Source organism: Vipera berus, assembly GCF_964194415.1.
Source record: "Vipera berus genome assembly, chromosome: 5".
Lineage (NCBI taxonomy): Eukaryota > Metazoa > Chordata > Lepidosauria > Squamata > Viperidae > Vipera > Vipera berus.
Window position 1 is genome coordinate 16,155,682 of NC_138207.1, and position 27,072 is coordinate 16,182,753.

A 27,072-nucleotide genomic window follows, 5' to 3' on the forward strand; every position below is an offset into this window, starting at 1 on the left:
AAACTAGATTCTAAATCCTCTCCACAGATGTTCATGGGTGAAAACATCTGCCATAAACCTCATAGATTAAGAAAATGTGACTCTAGAGAAGGGTAGGCAACCTTGGCTCTTTTATGACTCCTGGATTTCAACTCCCAGAATTCCTGAGCCAGCATGGCTGGCTCAGGAATTCTGGGAGTTGAAGTCCACAAGTCATAAAAGAGCCAAGGTTGCCTTACCCCTGCTCTAGAGTCTTTGTAAAGGGAAATATGCCGGCATCTGCCTCACATCTGCAGAAAGAAAGGTAGAGCTATAAGTAATTTGGATCTACAAGAGAAGCTATAAGCAATATGAATATAGATAGTCCTTTGACCAGGGGTGTCAAATTGCTGGCCCACAGGCCGGACACATCATCTAGAAGCCACAGCCACCCCATTGCCGGCAATGGCAAAACTGTCCGGATACGTTGGGCAACATCACGTGACGTCGTGGGTTTGACATGTCTGTCCTTGACTTACAACCGTTTCTTTAACAACTGTTTAAAATTACAACAACAGAGAAAAAAAGTTACTTATGATTGGTCCTCACACCTGCAACCGTTGCATCATCTTTTTTTTTAAAATTCCATTTATATCCCACCCTTCTCCGAAGACTCAGGGCGGCTTACAAGCTTAGCAGTAGCCTTCATTCTATGTATATGCCTGCTTATTAGGGCTTTCACACACCCCCCAAGCGGCATTATTACAAAGTCAGCTTAATTGCCCCCAACAATCTGGGTCCTCATTTTACCTACCTCGGAAGGATGGAAGGCTGAGTCAACCTTGAGCCTGGTGGGATGCGAACCTGCACTAATTGCAGGCAGCTGGTGTTACTTAAGGAGGCATTAGCCCACTGCTCCACCAAGGCTCTTCACAGTTACATCATCAAAATTTGGATGCTTGGCAACCGGCATGTTTTTATGATAGTTGTGGTGTCTTCGGTTCATGCGTTCGCCATTTGCAACTTCCCCAACAAGCCAAATCAAGGGAGGAAGTCGATTTTACTTAATCACCATGTGATTCACTTAACAATTGCAGTGATTCACTTCACCACCATGGGAAGATAGGTCATAAAATTGGCTGCAAACTCACTTAACCATCACTTTGCTCAGCAATGGAAATTCTGATCATAGTTGGGATTGTAATAAAACTGTGAGAGGGTTTAGGCATAACAATTACATGGAGAATTTTTTTTATAACCTTGCCTAATATGCTATCCTGCTAGCTAGGAATTCTGAGGTTTGCAATTCTTACACATCCTCCAATTGAGGTCTGTGGGGGCAAAGATTTTCACAGAGGAATCTTCATATAAAGAACCTTGCCATCAAGAAAGAATTAAAACATTTATTGGGCATAAATATATTACATGTACACTACAGATAAACAGTTTACATACATAGCGTAATATCTGCAAAAATCTATACATTAAAATTGATATGGCAGTTTTAATACAATGCATATGAAATAGTTAAAATTTACAAGAAAACTTATGATTATTTATTTCAAAGTTGAAAAGCTTGGAATGTATGTCCTACAAGTGAGGTAAAAAAAATAAAAAGAAAAAACAACTTTTAATTTTCTTTTTCAATTTAAATTGTGCAAGAAAAATGTTCAGAAACATTCAATTTTAGGGCACTTTTCCATGATAAACGGTGATTACTCATCTATTGTTGCTGACAAAACATGATTAGAAAACTACAACATTTCAAGTTCATAAAGGACAAAGGCAGATAATATAAAAATGTTTCTTTTTCTTCTTAAATAACTTCTTAAAATACTTTCCCCATATTGTATTTTTTTTTACAATTTCTTTACACAAAACTGGGGACGAGGGAAATTGATTTCACACAGCCGATACTGACTGGGCCAGAAAAAGACATACAAGGTAATAGAAACCAATTTCTTTCTTTCAATAAACTGAAGGTTATGGAAATTGAAACAGGAATGGGTGGAATTATCTTTTACAGAACGGTTGCATTAGAAATTGAAAGGGGTTACAAGATAACCAATGATATCTGATTCAGTCTAACCTGGCAAATTAAAACGCATTGGCGTGTGCATGGTACGTACAGTATACACAAATGGGGGCAGATGTGGAATCTTCAATAAAAATATGAAACACATCTGACCTTTTTTCAGATCACTTTTCTTTAATCTTGCACAAAATGACTTTTTGTTTTGGTCTAAACGCACAAATGGTTGGCTCTGGATTAAGAAGCAATCCTATGTTCTCCTCATGATTGTTCATGGGAGCACTAGAAGTTGGTGAACTTTCTTATTGCTGGAGAGAGTGATGTCTTTTACGAGAGATTTACTCTGGGTAGGATTAAAATGATCCCTCCCAGGATTGGTGCTCTGCTAACAATGAGACCCACAATGAGGTCAGTCTCCAGGTTCCTAACCTTCCTTCCTTCCTTCCTTCCTTCCTTCCTTCCTTCCTTCCTTCCTTCCTTCCTTCCTTCCTTCCTTCCTTATTTATTAGCTGAAGATTATGCACTCCTATTTGAGATGGTTGCCCTGTCCCACCCAGCACAGCTTCATAAAGGAGAAGCATGGAATGATAAAGGAGAGGGACACCCACCTAGCCAGACAGATCAGCCAAATCAAATCTGGTAAACAATAGGGTGGACAGATGTCACACCAGATCACTCTCACATTTATCCATTTGATTTATATGGCTGCCCATCTATCTGAGAGGAACTCTGGGCAGTGAACAAAAAAATTACACGAAAACAGAAATCAACTTAAACCCCACTGAGACTCAACAAAAATACAAATCTGCAGTTAGACATATTCATCCATGCTGGAGCTCCCAACTATTACCTACTCTCCCTATGTCTTCATCACTTTGTGAAAGGCCATCAGAACTACAATTTAGCTCAAAAGAGTTAATTATTCTAATCCATCAGCTGGTGTAATTAACTCTCTCCCTTAACGGGAGAGAAAATATTGATCTTGGAACCAGAGGGCTGAGGGCACTGATTGGCTCTGATGGGAATCTCCCTCCACTTCCTGCAGACAAAGTTGTCTTCTCCTGACCCCTGGCATTAGTCCCGCTGAAATCAATGGGAAAAGTTCCAGCTAAAGGACTTAGGCTTCAATGACCGGCCAACATGACTGGCTTTGTCTGCAAGCTTGGAGAGCGCGTGCAGCAAGTTTCTTCTCTAATCGGAAATGGTAGGGATTGTTATGGCAGTGGGCTGATTATCACAAGGCACGGTAAAAGTGACAACAGCTGTTTTACAAAGATGCGGCTTTCCAAATGGATTGTCTCCGATCCGGAAAAATGGAAAGGATTTCAGAACCATGACAACGAACAGGTTTCCAATGACTCCTAGCTAATTGTTCCCAATGATTGAAAGGAGATCGAAGCCCAGCTAATGCTATCTACATTCTTTAAAATTTTGCTAACTTTTTTTTAAAAATAATTTTATATTTGAAGACAACCAAGTATTATATAAAAGGAATAAAGTTGAATTAAACAATGACAACAATACCACGTTTGCCAAGGCCAGAACTGGAGCCGGCGGGAAGGAGGAGATTTAAAAAGAAGAAAATAGCTCAATATCATTTGTTTGCTAGGCAAATATGCATACTAACATTAGGAAAGAAAAAGTAAAGGACCTTTGTACTAGTTTGCTACATCAAGAGAGGCACACAGAATAATCAGTTTCGAACTATTATTTCAAAAGATGCTTATGATTTTTTTTTCGGCTACATGTAAACTTTGAAGATGATTGTTCTTAATGTACCGCAGATGGAATGGATGTGGTTCCCGCATGGTGTTTATTTGCATGCAGGATATTTGGGTACATTTTTATTCTTTTTTTTTGGCAATTCATAAACACTCCCATTTTTAAACATACAATATACTATAAGAAGGTTAATACTAGGAATGGTGCTGGGAAATGAAAATATTCAACCTAAATTATACTTACATAAAACAAAATAGAAAAATAGTGTGCTACTAAGGGGTCAGAGGGAAAAGGGGAGAGATTTAGTACATAAGTACACTTTTTATTTTTACAATAAATAATGGGATTGCACTTTAATTGGCATTTTAAAGTACTGAATGCAGTATATAGTATAAATAATCTTAAAACAAAAATAATGTTGGTTTCCCCATTACTTTGGTTATGGGAATGAATGAATAGTACAGGACACTGTATCATAGCAAAGAAAGCAAGGGAGGAGTCTCTGGGAGTTTTAACTCTGCTAGTTGTCGCCGCCTATAGGGGGCGGTGCTCATCTCTGTTTCAAAGCTGTTGAGCTAGCGCTGTCCAAAGACGTTTCTGTGGTCACGTGGCCAGCATGACATCGCAGAGTACTATTTCCTTCCCACCTAAGTGGTACCTATTTATCTACTCACATTTGCATGCTTTCAAACTGCTAGGTGGGCAGGAGTTAGGCGAAGACAGGTACTCACCCAACTGCGGCATGCTCGGGTCTCAAACCCGGGCTGTTGGCTTTCCAGCCAACAAACCCAGCATCTTAACCACTAAGCCATTGTGCCACCCTGTATGATAGCAAAACAGAAAACCCAAAAAAAAGGACAATGCAAGCAAAACCCAAAGGAGATGAAAAATATACAAAACTATTTGTTTGAATGAATGAATGCAAGGGTACACAAAGTCTGGGACACAATTCACGGGGAACTCTTCCAATTCATGCAGAGCTAGATCAGGAACTACCGGATCACATTTTTTGTTTTCCTGCACAGGCTTTAAGGAAAGAGTGCACATTTTATTTCAACTGACTTAAAAAATTAAACAGAGCTGATATGATTACTCCTCCAGTCCCTCCCTATTCCAGTACTTAAAAAAGCTAACATGGAAAATCTCTGCAGGGGGGCCTTTTACGAGGCTCTGTGGGAAGGGCATAGTGTTGTGCACCTCTGTTTAGTGGAAATGAACTCTGTAGCAATGCTTTTTGAGTTGTAACTGCACAATCTGGGAGTGGTTCCTAGTAAATTGTAGCTCTGTCCATTTCTACGTGTAATTTACTTTGCACCTCCTGCTCAATATCCCTGAGGCACTTAGACGTCATAAAAATAACCCACTGATTCAAAGAAATTTTTTTTCTTAAAACAATAAGAATAACCAAGGGATTTGATGGACTGAATGAACATGCCTTGGCAATTGATGTAAAAGCACATACAATGTCCCAAACAGGAAAGCCACCAGGTTTGCAATGTACCACACCTGATCCTTATGATCTGAGCACTAGTTGAAACTAGAGCTAGGTGTCAAGACGGCAGCTGCTGCTGAAATCAGCTGCTTCACATCTCCTCCTTGCCTTCTCCTTTTGGCCATGGCCACTAAAGGAATCTCCAAAATTTGAGGCCCAGTGAGCATTCCGGGAATTTTGAGTGTGTAATAAGGGCATTCACAAACTATAGTTGCCAATTGTAATATATCAATTTGCCAGAAGATAAAGCCAGCATGGGTATGTAGCCAGCAGCCATTCAATGAATTGCTGGAGAACGTCTCAGAGGCATTCCTGGAAATACCAATAATGTTTGAGGTTGATGCTTGGCAACACAGCGCTGTTAAGCTTGTTTTGCTTTACTATTATAATGCACATAGTGTGTTGTCATGTGAACTATGGTGTCCCTCCCGCCATCACTTCTGAAGGCTGTAGCTAATGAAATTGAAGAGGGAAATGAATGGATATTACCTGGCATATTTTGTAATAGGAGATGCCATTAAGAAGAAAGGAGGGAGAGAAGGAGATGGAAGAAATGGCACCTTTTTATGTCAGCTCTACTTACAGTATTTAGCATCTGAGGTGTCTATATGAATTTACCATGTTTTTTCCAAAACTGAAATGCAGATGGACCTTTTTCTTTCAAGGCTGATTGAGAGTTTGCTTATGATAAAAAGTAACAATCTAATTTAAATAGCAAAGGCAGCAAGCTTTCGCCAGTTATAAACACATACGATCACAATGAATATAACAAATCTAGTGATTGGATTAAAAGTAAGTTTATATACAAAGGCAAACAAACTAGTTAAAAGCAGCTTTTCTTTAAACAAAATAAAAACAGCTGAACATGAGAGTAACTATTGCACAATGCCCTCTTAAATTTACTGCTATAAAATAAAGAAAATGGTAGAATGGTAATGCTTTTCCATTGATAAAGCTATCTGGTTATCAGATTTGTTATACAGGAATTTATAGTGCGCAAACAGCTTGAATAAAATGTTTACAATTCAAAGAAGACTTTAGGTTGCAAGATAAATTATCGGGATGGAAATGTGGTAAAAATATACTTGATTACATAATTGAGATTAATTTCCCCCCCCATGGGGATAACGCAAAAACAATGCAAAATTCGTGGTATGAGGGTTGAAGAGAAAATAAATGTAATGAATACCATATGTGATATTTATAATTAACGACTTGTGCAACAGATGCATTGCGGAATGCTTAGCTGCAATGCTATTACATAATGATGGGTAAGTCTTGCAAATTCAGAGGAGCTTAAAGCAGTTATTCTAATAAACTTGCAACTTAAAGACTGCAACAAGTTTAGCACTAAGGCAAAAAACGTGAAGGCAAACTGGTTACATTTCTACATTCTGAAAATAAAAACTAGTTACGTGAATAAAATCACAGGAACAGGGCAAAGAACATCCAAACGTTAAATATTTGTTTTGGTCTCTGGCTTGGATATATTCAACCATTTCCTAACCTTGAATGTCCAAAAGGTGCACCTGAATGTCGATTTTTATTTTCTAAATAGGACTATCATTCCCCCGCCACCCCTTAAAAACAACAACAACAATAAACCAGGAAAAAAATGCACTGAAAAAATAAAGAGGACTATCTGAATAAAACATATTGATTATAGTATGAAGCATTAATTAAAATGATACCTCGAATATTTGTGTTGAACTCTCTACTTCATAAACAAATACTGTAGTATAAAAGCAAATAAGATGGAGACGCTTGCAAAGCCGAGGACTAAGAGGGCTGCAAACTGTTCATCAGAAGGCATCATACACTTAGACTTGGGATCATCGGCTCTTCCCAGTTCCCCTGTAAGCATGAGCTCACTCCGCTGGAGAATAAAGGCAACAGAAGTGCTGAAAGGTCCATTAAGTTCTTGTGAGGTATCCAAGCATCGGCGGCAAACACACACACGAAATCTATAATCTGTGTTCACCTGAAGGCCTGAGATTTGGTACGTTGTCTCGTCTCCCTTGTACACCTTGAAGGAACAAGAAGCGGGGAAAGAACATTTAGGTGGCACAAGAAATTGTTATGAAGCTTTAAGTCCAAACTCTTCAGATTGGAAAGGAGCTTTGCTTAAAATTGCAGCACACGCTGTCTCAAAGTTGGCTGAGCTCCTGGAGAGAGAACATCTGGAGAGAAAACCCCCAAGATGCTTTTCCAAAAGGCAACTGGACTTTCTTGGGTTTTTTTCCTTGAAAAGTTTTCGCTTCTCATCCAAGAAGCTTCTTCGGTTCCGAATTTCTTGAATGAGAAGAAAAACATTTTCAAGGAAAACCCAAGGAAGTCCAGTTGTTGTCTTTCGGAAAAGCATCTTTGGATAGAGGACTGAGAATCTCCACAGACATCTGGAGAGAAAAGTTTCATTTCAGAAAAAGGAATTTGATAACTAGACAGAGTAGTCCTAGTCATGAGAAGTGCTTTATTACCAACTTTTAATGACCTTCCTAAAAACCAATAAGATAGGAGCTATTGAGATTTCTTGGGACATGGGAAGCAGCTACTGAGTGACTTACTTCCAAGGTCCCTGTGATGACATTTCCTAAGAGAAGGAATACAGACTATGTTGCACTATTTGAATTTGTTGGAAAGGTCTAAACAATTGGGAATAGAGGTCATGCAGTGGCCAAATATATATAGCTTCCAAATGCTCTTCAAGGGCAGCCCAATTGCAAAATTCCAAGCAAGAGGTGATCAGGGCATGAATGGACTGTCAGAAGAGCCTCCTGTTCCAGAAGAAGTTGTAGGTGGCACTCTTTGTACACATTACTATACAACTACTAGATAAGAAAAACACACACAGTACATATTTTAACATTTCTCCAGTTATACCATCTATACCTGCAACCTTGCCATTTTTCAACATTTATTCTTTTCTTTTCATTCTTTTTTTTCTTTGACACCAAGATTTATAGAATTTTATTCAACATACCATGATCAACCCTATTTAAGTGTTAATCATTTTCACATAGCTTATCCTTCTAGCATTTGCATCCCAAAATCTTTTCATTGCTTCTCTGCTGGTGACCCCTTGTTTAACTTCATCACAAAATGAAGATATGGGTACACCAACACTGGAAGTTTTTAAGAACAGACTGGACAGCCATTTGTCTGAAATGGTATAGGGTTTCCTGCTTGAGCAGGGGGTTAGACTAGAAGACCTCCAAGGTCCCTCCCAACTTTGTTATTCTAATTGTCATCTCCATCATCTTCATTTTCTTTCCCTCTTTTATTCTTAAATTATTCTTAATTGTTCCTTGATCTGACTATATTCACTGCAAGTATCTTGTTGTCTATACACACATTACACAATGTATTTCACTATTCTTAAATATGCATTTTTGTATGGACAAACACCAGTGATAGAACAGAGTGTTATAATGCGAAATACGTATTTTTTGCCCTCTTTATAGATGCGTAAAAATTTTAACTTCCCACTGCCAAGTAAAAAAAATAACAACACATGGCAGTGTACAATATAACAAATACTAAATATTGCCTGACCCTATCATACAGTAGCCATACAAATATTTCCAACTTCCTAGGTAGACAAACAGGAATAATGACCAGTTGGGCAAATTCTACTTTATGTAATATAGGCTGCATACAAGGCTAGATTAACCGAATCTTGGAAGTAAATCTTCCACTGTATTTTTTTCCAGCATGAGAAATTAGGGAAGTTCATTTCTAAGTCTCTTTCTCTGACCATTATGTAATTGTGGACTATGCACTCTCTTATCGGATTGTTCCCTAGAAAGTATCCCTTCCTGCACCCCAGCACACCCCACCCCCAAAGTCATTTCCACATAGCACTGCAATTTTTGCTAGTGCAATTCCATTCTAAAATGCAGTCTAGGTCATCACTCAAAATCACTTCCCAAATTGTCATCTATTTCTTTTTCCTTAAGTAGTGAGGGGCATTTGTGAGATAGCAATGTGATGTATGTTTTATACCACTGCTCCATATTATGAATTGCCTCAATACATCGTTAACATAAAATTAGCAGAAAAGTATATATAGAGAGATAAAAATTATTATTTCTATACCTGAGCTATGAAACTAATGCTCCATCTAAGTAATACACCTGGAAATGCAAATAAAAACTAAGACCCAAAATTCTGTAATTGCAAACCCAACCCAACTCTATTAAGGCTACAACTGGGGTGCAAAACCTGGGTGACCACCAGGTGGCAGGAGAGATACATAGAAAAATCTTACTCTTAGCTGCCATCAAGTGGTCTTCTGAATTTAGGCAGCCAAGATATGGTAATTCAACATCTATCAATATAGTTTCCACCCAATAATTTATTTTAACCAAGACTACCACCCAGGAGTGATCTTTTAAATTGTGGCTTTGAAGTAAAACTGTGATAGTGGAAATGTACGGAAGAAAGAATAACACTTCAAAAGCTGACTCAATTATTTTGTGCCAGATGGAAAGGTGATTATAATGGTGATCAAATTCTGGCAGAGAAAGGAACAAAATATCTTTTCCCATTAGTCTGCTGTGATTAAACAATTGCCAGCTCTAAGCTACACAACACAACATGACAAATAGGGACGCTACAGCAAAAATATAAAATCTTTTCCTCTCAGGTCCTATTATAATAGTTTTATGCTCCAAATAAGATAAGCTCCCTGCAGTCAAATAGTTAGAAATTTGCATGTGTAATCCATAAATTGCCATAATTACAAAGATGGAAAAAGGATACCCTAAATGCATACTTAATGGGCCTCAAATTTGAGAATCATTTATTACTGTAATGGATAAACTGCTCCTTTTATTCAAAAATTACTGAAAACAGCTGCAAACAGCTGTTTGCACATAAGCCAATTAAAGAAAACAATGAGACAATATCATGATGATGCATAATTTTGTTTTATTTTTATTTAGGTATATTTCGTATTTTGAAATCTCCCATCTTCCTCAGAGATTTACCTATAGTACCATTTTTATCCCATCTCCCTAGAGATTTCACCAGTTCAGGCTAAACAAACTGGGAAATTATATTCAATGGCACATGAGTCACTAAATGAACTTGCATAAAGCATGACAAGGGGTATTCAGAGTTGGATGGTAGACATAGCCAAAGCAGTAGCTTTATTGACAATCATATTTTGAAAGGAAATGTCTTTCAAACAGACATTATTTTAATGTCAATAGTGAACCCATTTGTCCATGAAGCCCCAAAGGATATAAACAAACAGTAGCCAACTTTGTATGCCTGGAGGTCCCCAACAGCATTACAGATAGTCCTCAACTTACAACTAGTAATTTAGTGACCATTACAATGGGACTGAAAAAAAGTGACTTTTGACCATTTTTATACTCATGACTATTGCATAATCTCCATGGTCATCATCATAGTCATTAAGTCCTGTCCAGAGCACATCAGCAACAAGTGTTTTCCAGTAGTTGATTATTCGCATTATCCCAAGGGACATTAATAATCTTAAAATCTTCTTTAAGTATTTGGTGCCAAGTTTTCCGAGGCTGGCCTTGTTTTCTCTTTCCTCCAAGAAGTGTCCAATGTAGTGCAATTTTTGGATGCTGGTTTTTAGGCATACATAAGATATGGCCAACAAGGTCACATGATCAATTTTCAGACGCTAGGCAACTGGCATGTATTTATGACAGTTGCAGAGTCCAGGGATTACGTGATTACCTTTTGTGACCTTCTGATAAGCAAACGGGGAAGCCAGATTCATTTAACAACCAAGTTCTTAATGACTGCAGAGATACACTAGGACAGGGCTTTTCAACTGGTGCTATGGGTACCACTGGTGGTACTTCGGCACCAGGCAGGTGGTATGCAACCTAGACAAATATAGCAGGGGGCATGAGCTGAAGCAGCGGCAGCACCGCACAGTCCTGGAATAGAGTTAGCTGGAGCTGTGGTGTTGCTGGGGTCTGCTGAGGGACCAAGCCTGGCGCATGCAGCTCCAGCTGATCAGCACTTCTGGCAGCCTCTACAATCACCGGGAGTAGCAGAGAGGCCTTGGGGTGAGAGAGTCAGCTGCAGAGGCTCCAAGATCGGTGTGCGCAGCTCCAGCTGATCTGCGCTGTGTGCATTGGCCAGCCAGGGAGTGGGTGACTGCATGGGGGAGTGAGACCGGCATAGTGAGCAATGCCGGAGCTCTCCGTAAGCCCCAGAGAGGTGCACCCAGAAGAGAAAAGGAGGAGGAGCGGGAGAGGAGAGGAGGGGATATAAAAGGAGGAGGTTTGGGGAAAGAGAGAAAAAAGACAATAGGGAAGGAGAAGGGGACGGGGAACAGAGAGAGGGAGAAGAGGAGAGGCTTCTGCGAGACAAGACAAGCAGAGGGATCAACAAAGGAGTAGAGGCTGTGAAAGAGAGAGAAAGGACAGGGAGAGAGGAAGAAGGGTCAACCAGCCACCTGACCGCCAAGTTAGTGGTGCATATTAATAAATATGGATAAATTCAGCATATGTTCGTCAGTGCAAAGGGAAAGTGATTCAGCAAGGGAACCGCCACCAAATTAAAACTGGTACGTTTTCCTTCTTTTTTGGCCTTCAAGGTTTTGACACCTTGCTAAGCACTGATGGTGCTTGAATACTGTCATGTCCTGAAAGTGGTACAACCTGTGAAAAAGGTTGAAAAGCCCTGCACTAGGACCCCTGGTGGTGCAGTGGTTAGAATGCAGTACTGCAGGCTAGTTCTGCCGACTGCCAGCAGTTTGGCAGTTCAAGTCTCACCGGCTCAAGGTAGACTCAGCCTTCCATCCTTCCGAGGTTGGTAAAATGAGGACCCAGATTGTTGGGGGCAATAAGCCGACGCTGTAAACCGCTTAGAGAGGGCTCTAAAGCACTGTGAAGTCTAAGTGCTATTGCTACACTTAATAACTAGAGCGAGAAATGTAGTAAAATGGGGTAAAACTCACTTAACAGTTTTGTTTAGCAATTGGAAAGGCTGGACTCAATGGTGGTCATAAGTAGAGGATTACCTGTATTTTAGTCTGTCTCAATTTTTGGAAGGATTTCTGACTCTGATACTGGCAACCTGATTTAAGAGACTTTGACAAATAGTTTTGCCAGAGAATTAAGAAGAATTCACCTATCCCAGCTATCAAATCCTCACTTGTTACACAAAAGTACTGTTCAAAATTACCATGGTTTGTATTGAAAGTTTTGTCTATATAGAGTTGGCTGCTTAGTAACCAGAATTTGTTCAACTAAGTGCATCTGCTTAGTTTTAAAGCTGCTGAGATTGTAAAGAAACTGAATTCCACTTCATACAGCCAGATTTCAAATGAATATATCCAGATAAGCAGAAGTTCAACAAAGGAATCCCTGGATATTTTACTTATTAAGTTGTTTTGGAGATTTGTATCTATGTTATCCATGCAAAATGGATATTATTATTTGCAGAAGGGTCTGTAAAAATCTAACAGCTTTACTTACAGGTAAATGTGGTTTCTTAAGGTTTTTTTTAAAAAAATAGGAATTCTTGGTGACTAGTAACAATCCAATCCTATCCTATCCTATCCTATCCTATCCTATCCTATCCTATCCTATCCTATCCTATCCTATCCTATCCTATCCTATCCTATCCTATCCTATCTTGATTGTGTCAAAGCACAATCCATACTTTATATTCCTTATACCAGGGTTTTCTTAAACTTTTTTCTCTCACAACCCCTTTCTACTTTCAACCTGTGTGAGCCAACTTGTGTGAATGAATACTGTAGCTATCTACTGGTTTTTTCAGCTAACAAATTTAAAAAAAAACAGCCACTAAGCTTAGGAAAAATCACCTCTAATTCATGTTACAAGGTCTCAATTTTTTAAAATTTAATGTGGCTGATTATATTTGAAAGCCCACCTGCTTATTACATATGCCCTCTACGACAGCTGAAAGCATGATCATCAAGCAATTATCATGCTAACAAACCAGTGCATCTGTAGATAAAGTCATGCCAAAATCTGTTTTTTGGCTACACAAATATGCCCGGAAACTTTCTTTCTGTTTCCAGCAGCGAAGAATCCTTAAGAAATTTCTTTTCAAGTTGTTCTCTAATTTTGTTCTCAAAATAAATTTGCCTGTTGTGTTGCTTTATATTACCTCAGGACAATGGCTAAGATGGTTTTGGAAATCATTCACTATAATTGGAAAAGTAAAATAGGAACAATTTTATCTGAATTATCTCTCCTGGATTTATAACTCTCTATTAGCTGTGCAAGATCCATGAGTCAAGGCAAGCTGGATGTGATCAAACAAGAAATGACAAGACTGAACATCGACATCTTAGGTATCAGCGAACTAAAATGGACAGGAATGGGTGAATTTAATTCAGATGACCATCAGGTATACTACTGCGGGCAAGAATCCCTCAGAAGAAATGGAGTAGCCTTCATAGTCAATAAAAGAGTAGGAAAAGCAATACTGGGATACAATCCTCAAAATGACAGAATGATCTCAGTTCGAATCCAAGGCAAACCATTCAATATCACAGTAGTCCAAGTCTATGCCCCAACCACCGGTGCTGAAGAGGATGAAATTGACCGGTTCTATGAAGCCCTACAGCACCTTATAGAACTAACACCAAAAATTGATGTTCTTATCATCATTGGGGATTGGAATGCTAAAGTAGGAAGCCAAAAGTTAACCAGAATAACAGGCAAGTTTGGCCTTGGAGTACAAAATGAAGCAGGGCACAGGCTGACAGAATTTTGTCAAGAGAATACGATGGTCATAGCAAACACTCTTTTCCAACAACCCAGGAGACAGCTCTACACACGGATATCACCAGATGGTCAACACAGAAATCAGATTGACTATGTGCTCTGCAGCCAAAGACGGGGGAAGCTCTATACAGTCAGTAAAAACAAGACCAGGAGCTGACTGTGGCTCAGACCATGAGCTTCTCGTTGCAAAATTTAGGCTTAAACTGAAGAAAGTAGGGAAAAGCACTAGGCCACTCAGGTATGAACTAAATCATATCCCTGACAAATATACAGTAGAGGTGACAAATAGATTTAAGGAATTAGATCTGATAGACAGAATGCCTGAAGAACTATGGATGGAGGTTCGCAACATTGTACAAGAGGTAGCAACTAAAACCATTCCAAAGGAAAAGAAATGCAAGAAAGCAAAATGGCTGTCTGAGGAAGCTTTGCAAATAGTTGAGGAAAGGAGGAAGCGACAGGCAAGGGAGAAAAAGAAAGATACGCCCAATTGAATGCAGAATTCCAGAGAATAGCTAGAAGAGATAAGAATGGCTTCTTAAATGAACAGTGCAAAGAAATAGAAGAAAACAATAGAATAGGGAGGACCAGAGATCTCTTCAAGAAAATTGGAGAGATGAAGGGAACGTTTCATGCAAAAATGGGCATGATAAAGGACCAAAATGGCAGGGACCTAACAGAGGCAGAAGAGATTAAGAAGAGGTGGCAAAATTACACAGAAGAACTATACAAGAATGAGCTTAACGTCCCTGATAACCACGATGAGGTGGTCACTGACCTCGAGCCAGACATCCTAGAATGTGAAATGAAGTGGGCCTTAGAAAAGCTGAGCAACAACAAAGCTAGTGGAGGTGACAGTATTCCAGCTGAGCTATTCAAAATCCTAAAAGACAATGCAGTAAAAGTGCTACACTCAATTTGCCAGCAAATTTGGAAAACTCAACAGTGGCCACAGGATTGGAAAAGATCAGTTTACATTCCAATTCCAAAGAAAGGCAGTGCCAAAGAATGTTCAAACTATCGCACCATTGCACTCATTTCACATGCTAGTAAAGTTATGCTTAAAATCCTACAAGTTAGACTACAGCAGTATCTGGATTGAGAACTACCAGAAATACAGGCAGGATTTCGAAGAGGCAGAAGAACTAGAGATCAAATTGCTAACATATGCTGGATCATGGAGAAAGCTAGGGAGTTCCAGAAAAACATCTACTTTTGCTTCATTGACTATGCTAAAGCCTTTGATTGTGTGGATCACAACAAATTGTGGCAAGTTCTTAAAGAGATGGGAGTACCAGACCATCTTATTTGTCTCTTGAGAAACCTATATGCGGGTCAAGAAGCAACAGTGAAAACTGGACACGGAACCACTGATTGGTTCAGAATTGGGAAAGGAGTCTGGCAAGGCTGTATACTGTCGCCCTGCCTGTTTAAGTTATATGCAGAGCACATCATGAGAAAGGCAGGGCTAGGTGAATTAAAAGTTGGAATTAAGATTGTCGGGACAAATATGAGCAACCTAAGATATGCAGATGATACCACTCTAATGGCAGAAAGTGAAGAGAACCTAAAGAGCCTCTTGTTGCGGGTGAAGGAGAGTGAAAAAGTTGGGTTGAAACTTAACATTAAGAAAACCAAGTTCATGGCATCCGGCCCTCTCAATTCCTGGCAAATAAATGGGGAAGAAATGGAGGTAGTGACAGATTTTATTTTCCTCGGCTCCAAGATCACTGCAGATGGGGACTGTAGCCAAGAAATTAAAAGATGCTTGCTCCTGGGGAGGAAAGCCATGGCAAATCTAGACAGCACACTAAAAAGCAGAGACATCACCCTGTCAACAAAAGTGCGTATAGCCAAGGCTATGGTTTTCCCAGTTGCAATGTATGGCAGTGAAAGTTGGACCATAAGAAAAGCTGAGCGCCAAAGAATTGAGGCCTTTGAACTATGGTGCTGGAGAAGACTCCTGTGACTCCTTTGGACCGCAAGGCGATCAAACCGGTCAGTCCTAGAGGAGATCAATCCTGACTGCTCTTTAGAAGGCCAGATCCTGAAGCTAAAACTCAAGTACTTTGGCCACCTAATGAGAAGGAAGGACTCACTGGAGAAGAGCCTAATGCTGGGAAAGATCGAGGGCAAGAGAAGAAGGGGACGACAGAGAATGAGGTGGCTGGATGGAGTCACTGAAGCAGTAGGTGTGAGCCTAAATGGACTCCAGAAGATGGTAGAGGACAGGAAGGCCTGGAGGAATGTTGTCCATGGGGTCGCAATGGGTCAGACACGACTTCGCAGCTAACAACAACATTAGCTGTGCAGGGGGCAAATTTTGTGTGGCTGCAATGAAAATAAACAAAAATGGTTGAACAAGTAATTGGTTTAAAAAATTCTCACTTTTATCCCCTATTACATTTAGATAGTTATTTTCTTTCAATTAATAAGTTTCTAGGGGATATTTACTCTATATTATAGCTTTTTAATTTTTAAGTTATTTTTATTTGGCTAGACAATATACTAATATAGAAATAGAAATGGGAATGTAATATCATTATATGATTTGTCTTTTTAGTATATGCTGATTAATTAACTTCATTCTGTTACTGTTCTTTTGAATTTGCTGAACATTGGCTGAATAAATAAAATAAACACTAAATTCTTAAAATCTAAATATGCCATAGAGCTTTGTCCTGCAAAGTTATGGTTCCAATCAATTTTATGGATCTTCATACTGCGCAGTCATTTATTTTTGGTTTATATAGTTGTCTGTCCCACCAAAGTGATTCATCTGGGCAGTGAACAAGGTACAAACTTCGGTACCAATAGAGATAAACAAAAGTATAATTAAAAAGAGGTGTCCAATGTCCTGCCAAATGACATTTTTTAATTGACAGAATCTGAATCTTGCAGATATAATAGGGCAGCAACAGACAATTGGAGAAAAGGTGGTCCTTCACATATTCTGTTCTCATGCCACAAAAGGACCTCATTTTTTTTTTGAAATTCAAAAAAAGGGGTGTCCAACCTTGGCAACTTTAAAATTTGTGGACTTCCAACTTCCAGATTTCCCTAGCCAGCATGGTGGCGCTGTAGTTAAAATCCAGCATTGCAGCCTAATTCTGCTGACTGCCAGTAGTTCGTTTCTGACCAGCTCAAAGTTGACTCAGCTTCCAGCCTTCTGAGTTTGGTAAAATGAGGACCCAGATTGTTGGGCACAATAGGATGATTCTGTAAACTGCTTAGAGAGGGCTGTAAAGCACTGTGAAACGGTACAGAAGTCTAAGTGCTATAGCTATTTTTTAAAGTTGCCAAGGTTGGATACCCCTTGTTTTAAAATAATCCCATGGATGTGAATGGGAGCAGACTACAGTAACAAACTTTTTCAGGAAACTTTGAAGATATACCACTTACAGTACATTTCGGTAACTCTTGCCAGGATTCAACTTCACCTCACTTCTCTAGAGAACAGCCCCTTGTTTTTTGGATATATTTTTGAGAATCAAATATGGGTTCTTTTTGAGGGAAAGATAAACAGCTTTAATCACAAGAGTCTTCATTATTTGGATAGCAGCATTTTGCTTGGAATTGCCAGCTATGCAATGTATTTACCAGTGTTTCCCATCAATATACACTAAACCTATTTATGCATCTCAAGTTAAATATGCAGAAAGGAAAATAATTTTATTACAGAAAGAGAATGAAAGAATGCACCTTTATTGTCAGAGTACAACCATGTATACATTGAGATTGGCTGAGCCTCCCTTCGTGCCCCCCTCAACTCACTGTGACAACAAACCCTCCATCTTATTACACCATGTGAGCTGACTGCACAATACACCGGCCTCGCAAGTCAATCATACATAAAGTTTATAAAATTATTTCCCGTTCAAGAGCCTAACAGCCCATGGATAAAAGCTGTTCTTCAGCCTGTTGGTACGGCTGGCTATACTCCTATATCTCCTACCCGATGGTAGGATGATGATGATGATGATGATGATGATAATGATGATGATGATGATGATGATAATAATAATAATAATAATAATAATAATAATAATAATAATAATAATAATAATAATAATCAAACCTGTTTCTATTAAATGTGGGCTGCATAGAATGTATAAAATGTTTTATAATGAAGTAGTGATAGTAGTGTCTGCTGGGTACTAGTGATAGTAGTATAAGTAGTCCTTGACTTACTACCACAACTGAGCCCAAAATTTCTGTTGCTAAGTGAAACATTTGTTAAGTGAGTTTGTCCCATTTCACAACCTTTCTTGCCACAGTGAATCACTGTAGTTGTTAAATTAATCAAACTGTTGTTAAGAGAATCTGGCTTCCCCATTGACTTTGCTAGTCAAAAGATCACAAAAGGTGATCACATGACCCCCGGGACACTGCGACTGTCATAAATATGAGTCAATTGCCAAATATCTGAATTTTGTTCATGTGATCATGGGGATGCTACAATGCTCATAAGTGTGAAAACTGGTCATAAGTCACTTTTTTTAGTGCCGTTGTAACTTTGAACGGTCATTAAACAAACTGTTGTAAATCGAGGATTACTGATAACTGCCCTAAGATATTTCAGTGATATTTTTCTTATATTAATCTTTCACCAACACAGAGGACTCTGGTGCAATTTGGTGATCTTCAGTTGTATATTAACACAAAAATAATGGACACTGTTTTCTCAAATCAATCGAGAAGGATCCAGGGATCCCAATGGACCGACACTTGATCATGATTTAGCTAACTGTAGCTGTTACAAATGCCAATTTAATCCTGTGCCACATTAACAATAAACACAGAAAGTAATAGTTCGATTGCATTCTGCTATGCTTAGACCATTCTTGAAAAAGTGTGAATAGTTCTGAGCCCTTGTCTTAAAAAAGAAATGGAGACACTGGAGAAGGTAGAGGTGAGAGTTACTAGAACGAGAAGGAGTCCAAAACCCAAACGTAACCATTTAAATTGCTGGGCATATTTAACTTGCAAAAGAGAAGATCAATAGAAGCCATCACAGCAGCCTACAATTACCTAACACGTAGGCCAGTGGTCTTCAAACTTGGCCCTTTTGTGACTTGTGGACTTCAACTCCCAGAATTCCTCAGCCAGGCATGCTGGTTGAGGAATTTTGGGAGTTGAAGTCCACAAGTTACAGAAGGGCCAAGTTTGAAGACCCTTGACGTAGGCTGTCACATGTTGTCTGTTGGATAAAAACCAATGAGTTAAAATTAAAAGAAAAGAGATTCAAGATGACTGTAAAAGAAGTTTCTTGATGGAATCAATTGGTGGTGTTACTTGCTGGGCTTGTTCTGAGTAAGGAGTTGGACTAGATAACCTAGGCCATGGGTAGGCAACCTTGGCTCTTTTATGACTCGTGGACTTCAACTCCCAGAATTCCTGAGCATGGCTGGCTCAGTAATTCTGGGAGTTGAAGTCCACGAGTCATAAAAGAGCCAAGGTTGCCTACCCATGGCCTAGAGGAATCCCATCATAGATTCTGTGGTTCTCAAGTGAATTGCTTTGGTTTCTGCTGCTTCCCCCCCCACTTTCAAATTGTTAAAGAAGTATAGAGACTTCGAATTAGAGCTGGGATCAATACCAACTATTAGGCCTGGCTAAAGGATACATACGGAGCCTACACTCAATATTAAATCACACCCATAGCAAAGAAGTATTTATACAGCAAAAACAAACTAAAGACTGCTTCCTTCCTCCACATATACCATAAGAATACAATGCATCTAAGTTCGTTTGTGAACTAACCTATTTTACACTGCTTGTAATGACATATGGAGTGATCTTGGAAGGCAGGGGAAGGAGACAAAGCCAAAGGAACAGCCAAATAAAAGTCAAAGTAGTCTGCAGCAGGAATGTGGATGGGCAAGTGGCATAAAAGAGACCTTCCCTAACTTCTTGGTCTGTAATGGAGTTGGGGAGAAATGTCTTTTTTTTCAAACTTGCAATATTTTGTTAATGTACTATTGTAAGTAGAATAAGCTCATCTTGCTGTGTTATGTTTTGTCAAAGTTACCTCTAGGTCTTAACCTAACCTATAAACAATCCTCTAACATGTTATCAATGTTGTAGTGGTATGGGAAGATCACCGATTGCTCCTGTGTTGGAAGATTTTTTGATGCAACTTTCTGAGCAACTGAAAAACCTGTAAATGTCTCCAGACTCCCTGTAAACTGGCCTTAGTTACACAACGGTTGCTCCAGGAAGCAGCCCAGGTCATTGGGAATATGATTGCATTTCATTGATTGCTCTTATTTCTCAACTTTCTATGCTAGCACAAATTCAACTCTCTGCTCCTTTCTTGAAAACAAGGGTGTAAATTCATGACAAATGCACAAAAATGGAAGCAACAGTCAACCAGTAGGAGGTACAGCCACATTTCCCTTGTTTGTAAGCTACACTATAGCACGTTTGGTCAATTACGCAGAAGATATTGGTTGTAAACAAGGCAGTGAATTGAATTTTTTCCCCACGTCATTACAAAAAAAAAAGAACATCAAGTAATGTGTGGTTGTTAGCTACATGGCTGCATACTGCTGAATGCTCTCCCTTGTCATTGCAGCTCTGTGGTAAAGATATAAGCCCTACTATGAAAGGATACTATCATTTTGTATTGCTTTTTCTTAACATGAGGCACATCCACTGCTATTATGATCTGATTTAACAGGATGAGCTTCTTAATTGTGTTTAGCAAAGCTATACTACTGTGTGTACGCAGATGTTTGCTCAGTTGCGTCTGAGAAGTGACTTCCACACTACTGTGCATGAAATCCAGCTTAGTATGATAAACGAACAGCAACTTTTGAAAAGTGCTGAGTGATTATTGTCCATTTGCCATGCTATTTTAATCTTCGACTTCATTGCTCTCTCTCTCTAAGTTGTTTTTACACATTATCTTCACTTTCAGATACCCACTGAATTTGTTATTTTTCAAAACCTCTGATATCAAAAATTATTAAGACTGTTTTCATTCTTTAAATGGTGATAATAACTAAACTATTCAGGAGAAAAAACCCCAAAGTGGCCATGAAAAGCTTCAGAAGAATCTCTTTAAACAGCATGGTCAAACATTGTCAAATAAGTATATCACACTGGGATTGTAGTGAATACTCAGTTGAGAAGTGTGTAGCAGTTGGAAGTGCTATAGTAGGGCTCATTAGGAACTGGAATAAAAATAGTATAACCAACACTGTTAATACTCTATGAAAAACTATGTAGAGTAAAGGGCAACATAGAGCCAGAAAAAGTGCAGAAGAAATTACCGAAAGGATCAGGGGAAATCCTGTTTTGTGAGAAAAGAGTACATTTGTGACCCTCAAGCTAACTGAGGCTTACATAGAAGTACACCTTGAGCTATGACTGCTATGGAGCCTCTCCATTACGGTTGCAAGTTGTGACAGTCGTAAAGTGGGTCTCCCCAAAGACTGCCCCAATTGTATGCCCTTTTTTGCAGTGGTTATTAAGTAAATGCCACGGTTGTTAAGTGAACCAAGTCAAATTGTTCACTACGAATTGGTTTTGCTGAAAACCAGAAGTAAATGCCAGCTTTCAGCAGAGGTGTCATAACACGTGGTCATGTGACCATGGAACACTGCAAATGACTGTAAATGTGGACCGACTGCTGAAGGTACCAGATTCAGTCATGTGACCATGAGGGTAGGGGGTGGCCAATGGCTGTCAGAACTTCAGAACCTGGTCATAAGTGGTTCTGGGGAGGTCCACTGTAACTTCAGATGGTCAGTCAGCGACTGTCGTAAGTTGAGAATTATCTGTAACTGAGGTACATAAAATCACACATGGCATGGAGACATTGGGCAGGGGGAAGTTTTTCTCCTTTCCCCCAGAGCCTGGGAACTGGAGTAGAACGTAGATGGCTGGAAAGAGATTTTGAGCAGGCAAAATAAATTACTTCCAACAGCTCCCAACTGATATAATGGCAATGAGCTTGGATGGCTATCAGAGAAGGCTGAAAGCTGAAGAAGAGACTTGAAGACTCAGGATTAACTTGGAATCTTATGTCTTAAATCTATGTGTAGGTGGATAACAGCGCAAGAGAAGCCTGCTTCCAATTCTGGTTTATGAGCACCCTAGAGCCACCTAGACTGGCGCTGTGAAAATCCAAATATTGGACTACTTATCCTGATTCAACCATGCTGCTCTTACATTAGGTAACACTTCATAACTTTGCCCAAGCTTAGGGGAAAAAAAAACAAAGTTAGTGATAACAGCATTAACAGCAGTAAAAAGGGTACCAAATTGCAATAAAAAAACCTCACCAACATTAAATCTGTCTGTGTCTGTATGTCTCGGTTTGATGGAAATCCATTTGCAGTTTAACAACACTAAATGGAATTCGAGCCAGGCAACCTTCACTTGATGGTTTTCTGCAATCCTACCGTTATTACAGAAACCAAAGTCTCTATGCACCACTTGATAACTGAAATGTGTCTCAAACTAACAGTTTTCCTTTGCCTTTTCCTCCCCTCTTACATCCTGTTGCTCAGTTGAGCAATTTTGGAAAGAGCATATCCATTGTTACTTTGTGCACACTACAAAATTTATTCCTGGCACTTCATAAAGTGATGTAATTTCAGGCTTTAGGCAGTATGAGTGGTAAAGAGAACCACAATAGACAGACAGACAAATACTTTAGTTTGGTCACTGACCAATAAAAAGTACATTCAATGAAACCACCAGCCTCAAAACTATCCCCCTAAACAACAAGGGCTATTGGCAACCATTTGCAGGTGAAACCTACACATAACACAGGTAGTCCTCAACTTACGACCACAATGGAGCCCAAAATTTCTGTTGCTAAGCAAGAGAGCTATTAAGTGATTTTGCCCCCTTTTACGACCTTTCTTACCACAGCTGTTAAGTGAATCACAGCAGTTGTAACCCGGTTGTTAAGTGAATCTGGCTTCCCCATTGACTTTGCTTGTCCGAAAGTCACATGACCCTGGGATGCTGCAACTGTCATAAATACATGCCAGTTGCCAAGTGCTCCAATTCTGATCACGTGACCGGGGGGGGGGATGCTGCAAGAGTCATAAGTGTGAAAAATGGTCATGTCACTTTTTTTAGTGCCATCGTAAACTTCAAATGGTTACTCAACAAATGGTTGTAAGTCGAAGACTACCTGCATTGCAAAATTTTGCTACTAATTTTGCTACTCCTTTTTAGAAGAGTAATTTATTTTCATTGTTGAAGAGGTAGAACAAATAAAAAGTAACAGAGTGCCCTGTAAATTGGAGTAAAAATGGAGGTAATCACTTAGATCTGGCAATACAGAAGAACATGAACTGTGGTTTATTGAGATATTCATATCACAGAGGCAATATCAGGTTTCATATGAGGTTTTTCATATATTTCCCTTCCAGGAGGAGCATTAAATTGAGCTAAAGATAAGGCTCTCCTGAATTTGGGAATTATCATATGATAGAAATGTGAGCGTGGTTTAGTCTTGGATTCTTTGCAATTATACTATGAGAGAAGGCAGAAATTTCTGTTTGACCTTCTATATCTAAGATCCTTTGTGTTTTAGTACTGAACTAGCTTGATCTGATTCTAAGGTTAAGATGGCATCGCTGAAGAAACCATAGAAGAAGCTCAGTTTTTTTAGGTTCGTCATTTCCCAGGAAGACTTGTAGTTTTCTTGCCAACTTTAGATGGGTCAGTCCACTTTTAACTGGTAGATAAAGATATTTATCCAGGTTCACTGATTTCTGCTTCCTGTCACAGTGCTTTTGGAACATGGTGGCTCACCTGGAAGCTGCTTCATAGAAATTTTGTTTAAGAATCCTTTCTAAGGTGCTCATGTTGTAATTTGATCCCAACTGAGCCCTATATAGCAATTGTGCACTAGCAACAGTGTGCAGGTGGTCCTCGACTTGTGACCACAATTGAACGCAAAATTTCTGTTGCTAAGCAAAAGAGTTGCTATCTGAGCTTTGTCCCAATTTACGACCTATCTTGCCACAGTTGTTAAGTGAATCACTGCAGTTGTTAAATTAGTAACACAGCTGTTAAGTGAATCTGGCTCCCCCATTGATTTTGTTTGTCAGGTCGCAAAAGATGACCATATGATCCCATGGCCCTACAACCATCTTAAATATGAGTCAGTTGCCCAGCGTCCAAATTTTGATCACATGACCATGGGGACGTTGCAATGGTCGTAAATGTGAAAACGGCCATAAGTCACATTTTTCAATGCATTGTAACTTGGAATGGTCATGAACTGTAGTAAGTTAAGGCCCACCTGTATGTAAATTTGGAGGTCAGGAAGTGGATGTCCCTTTAAAAACAACATTACTGTGCGCTTTAACATTTATGAAAGGTTAAAAACAGGGAAATTCTGTCCTATTCCGATGGTCTATTGCAGGCATCACTTCATTGCATAAGAGAGAAGTGATTGTAATGTACTGGCCTTTATATGCTGTAAGTGTTTGCTTGTGTTGTACTGTTTGCTAATTGCTTAGTTCAAGTGTATGTTTGTAACGGTTGCTGGGCCGGCCAGACTGGTTGTCTCCAGCTGGCTAAGTAGGTCTTTGGGTGGGAAACCATTGCTTTAAACCTATTGGTTGCCACCTATCGGCTAACTGTATAAATAGCTGCGCAGCAGCTCCAATGTTGCTTCTGTTATGTTCTGACCTTCAATAAAGCCTGTTGCTGTTTGAACCTCCCATCTCACTCAATGCCTGCAAAGAACCGGCTACACAACAGTGATCTTGGAACCAAAGACAGACTAGACATATTTCAACAGTACCAGATGTTAAATAAAGATTCTGCATGTAGCTAAACATAATTGCTTTTCTAGAACTAGAGGCTGAATAGAATTCCTTTCACGCATCAAAGAGGAGTATGTCAATGTCTCCTGAAGAAAAATTGGATGCAACTGAAGTAAGGATCTATAGTAGGGGTCCCCAACCCCCGGTCTGTGGACCAGTACTGGGCCGCAGCATGCCAGCAACAAGGCCACACAAATAAGCAAAGCCCTATCTGTGGGATGCAGGCAGCACACAAAACCACGCCCCCTCCAGTCCATGGAAAAATCTCATTCCACATAACCAGTCCCTGGTGCCCAAAAGGTTGGGGACCTCTGATCTGTAGCCTTGACTTACAACAGTTCATTTAGTGACTGTTCAAAGTTACAACGGTGCTGAAAAATGTGACTTATGACTGTTTTTCTCAGTTACAACCTTTGCAACATCCCCATGATCATGCAATAAAGATTCAGATGCTTGGCAAATCGTTCATATTTTTATGACCATTGCTATGTCTCAAGATCATATATCTTTACCTTTTGCGACCTTCGGACAAGCAAAGTCACTGAGGAAGCCAGATTCACTTAACAACCGGCTTACTAAATTATCAACTGCAGTGATTCACTTAACAACTGTGGCAAAAAATATTGGGCAAAACTCAGTTAATGTCTCACTTAACAACAGAAATTTTAGGCTCAATTGTGATCGTAAGATGAGGGCTACCTGTACTAAGTTCTCATCAAGACACACAGCTAAAATGAATAAGCACATAAACCTTTTTTTTCCCTTCAGAAATTTGCTTAACAAAATGGGGACGTATGCCTTAATCAATGGAGAGAGATGCACAGAGAATGGTGGCTAGACAAACCCAGCCTCTCTTGTTTTATTTCCAACTTTTAAAAATTTGCATAAAATTGACGTGACTCCGGGGCTGCTAGGAGATCGTACTGTGCTTCTGAGAAGCTATTGGCATCATTTCTATGGTGATAATAGAAAAGAACCAGCTTGAAGGTGATCCAGTAGACGGAGATCTCAAAATGACTCAGAAAAAAAGTCAGACATGGCATTTTTCTCCAACAAGTGTACAATTTTTATCATATGGGTTATTTTTGTTATGAAATACTAATATAATGGCAGATATAAACTGTTTATATACAGTTCTCTGTATGCGTGAATACAGTTCTCTCCTCCAGAAAAACAAAATGTTCCACCAGATAACAAAAGTTGGAAATTAGATCAAAATAAATCCACTTTTTGCCTCTCATTACTTATAAACACGTTGTAAGAGAGTGCAGGATTGTTGTATCTACTTTGGGTTAAACTATTACTCCTTCTTACCTGTTTGTATTCAGACTCTCTTCCAACTAGGACCTGCAGAATATAGTTGACAGAGTCTCCCTTCATTGGGGGTGCCGTTTCCCAAGCAATTTCACAGGTGTTTCCTTCCAACTGTCTCACTCGAGGTGCTATTAAAAAAAAAGGTGACCACATATCAATTGGCATGTGCAGAAGGAAGGCGCACTTCTCATTTTCCTTCTTTCAATACTGATTTTTATTTGTTTTAAAAATTCAGAATTTCAACTGGGAATGTTATCACTGACAGATAAGATGCAGTGAATGTGATGGGATGCGATTCATCTAGTCCCGGATATTTAAACTAACTCAAAGTAAGTGGCACTCTCTAGCAATTCAATTTTTCTCAGTCAACAATAAAACAGAAATTCAAAAGTTCTGCCCTTTTCTTGTTAGTAGTGTATTACCATCTTCAGTGAGCAGCCGATATAGTGAAGCTTATTTCTTCTTTTTATTTAGGAAGAAGCCTTTTCAGTTGTTCTGAGCAATCTTAGTTCATTCTAAACTTCACCTTCCTGTTCATAGTTTTGAGCTATCGGTCTGAACTCTTCTTTTAGTATTCTACACGTGTTCCTTTTCCCTCCAAAATTTTACTAAGCTTGATCTCTATTTTAACACACACACACACACACACACACACAGAAGCTTCTTTTTCTATCAGCTTCTCATCCTATATAGAATCCTACTTATCATTGCTCTGGACTTATTAAAAGCTGTCATGTAGTATTAGCTGTCTTCTTAATTTCTAGGCCTGGGAACATATTACCCTAGTATTAGTTTCTCCAGCTGTGCACTTCTTTAGGCAAAGAAGAACGTGTATCTGTGTATCACTACCGCCATACATATTTACTGCATCACACATCTGATCCAAGAGAACAGATGCAATGAGTGGGATGTTCATTACATATGAGCATTTTCTAGGAAATGATAAAATGATAAATGATACAATGATAAAGGCAAAAAACAAGACCTAAGTAAACTAGA

The 27,072-nt window shown here is 39.2% G+C and overlaps 1 protein-coding gene across 1 annotated transcript in view; it reads right to left on the bottom strand.

Annotated features, from left to right (window-relative positions):
- Positions 1–5,369: 5,369 nt before the first annotated feature.
- Positions 5,370–27,072, bottom strand: part of FNDC3B (fibronectin type III domain containing 3B) — a 314,399-nt gene continuing 292,696 nt past the window's right edge. The window contains exons 25-26 of the mRNA XM_081329788.1: positions 26,074–26,201; positions 5,370–7,230 (exon numbers count right to left, since the gene is read on the bottom strand). Coding sequence (XP_081185914.1) covers positions 6,919–7,230; positions 26,074–26,201 — 440 coding nt within the window. The 3' untranslated portion in view covers positions 5,370–6,918. The remainder of the gene's footprint in view (positions 7,231–26,073; positions 26,202–27,072) is intronic.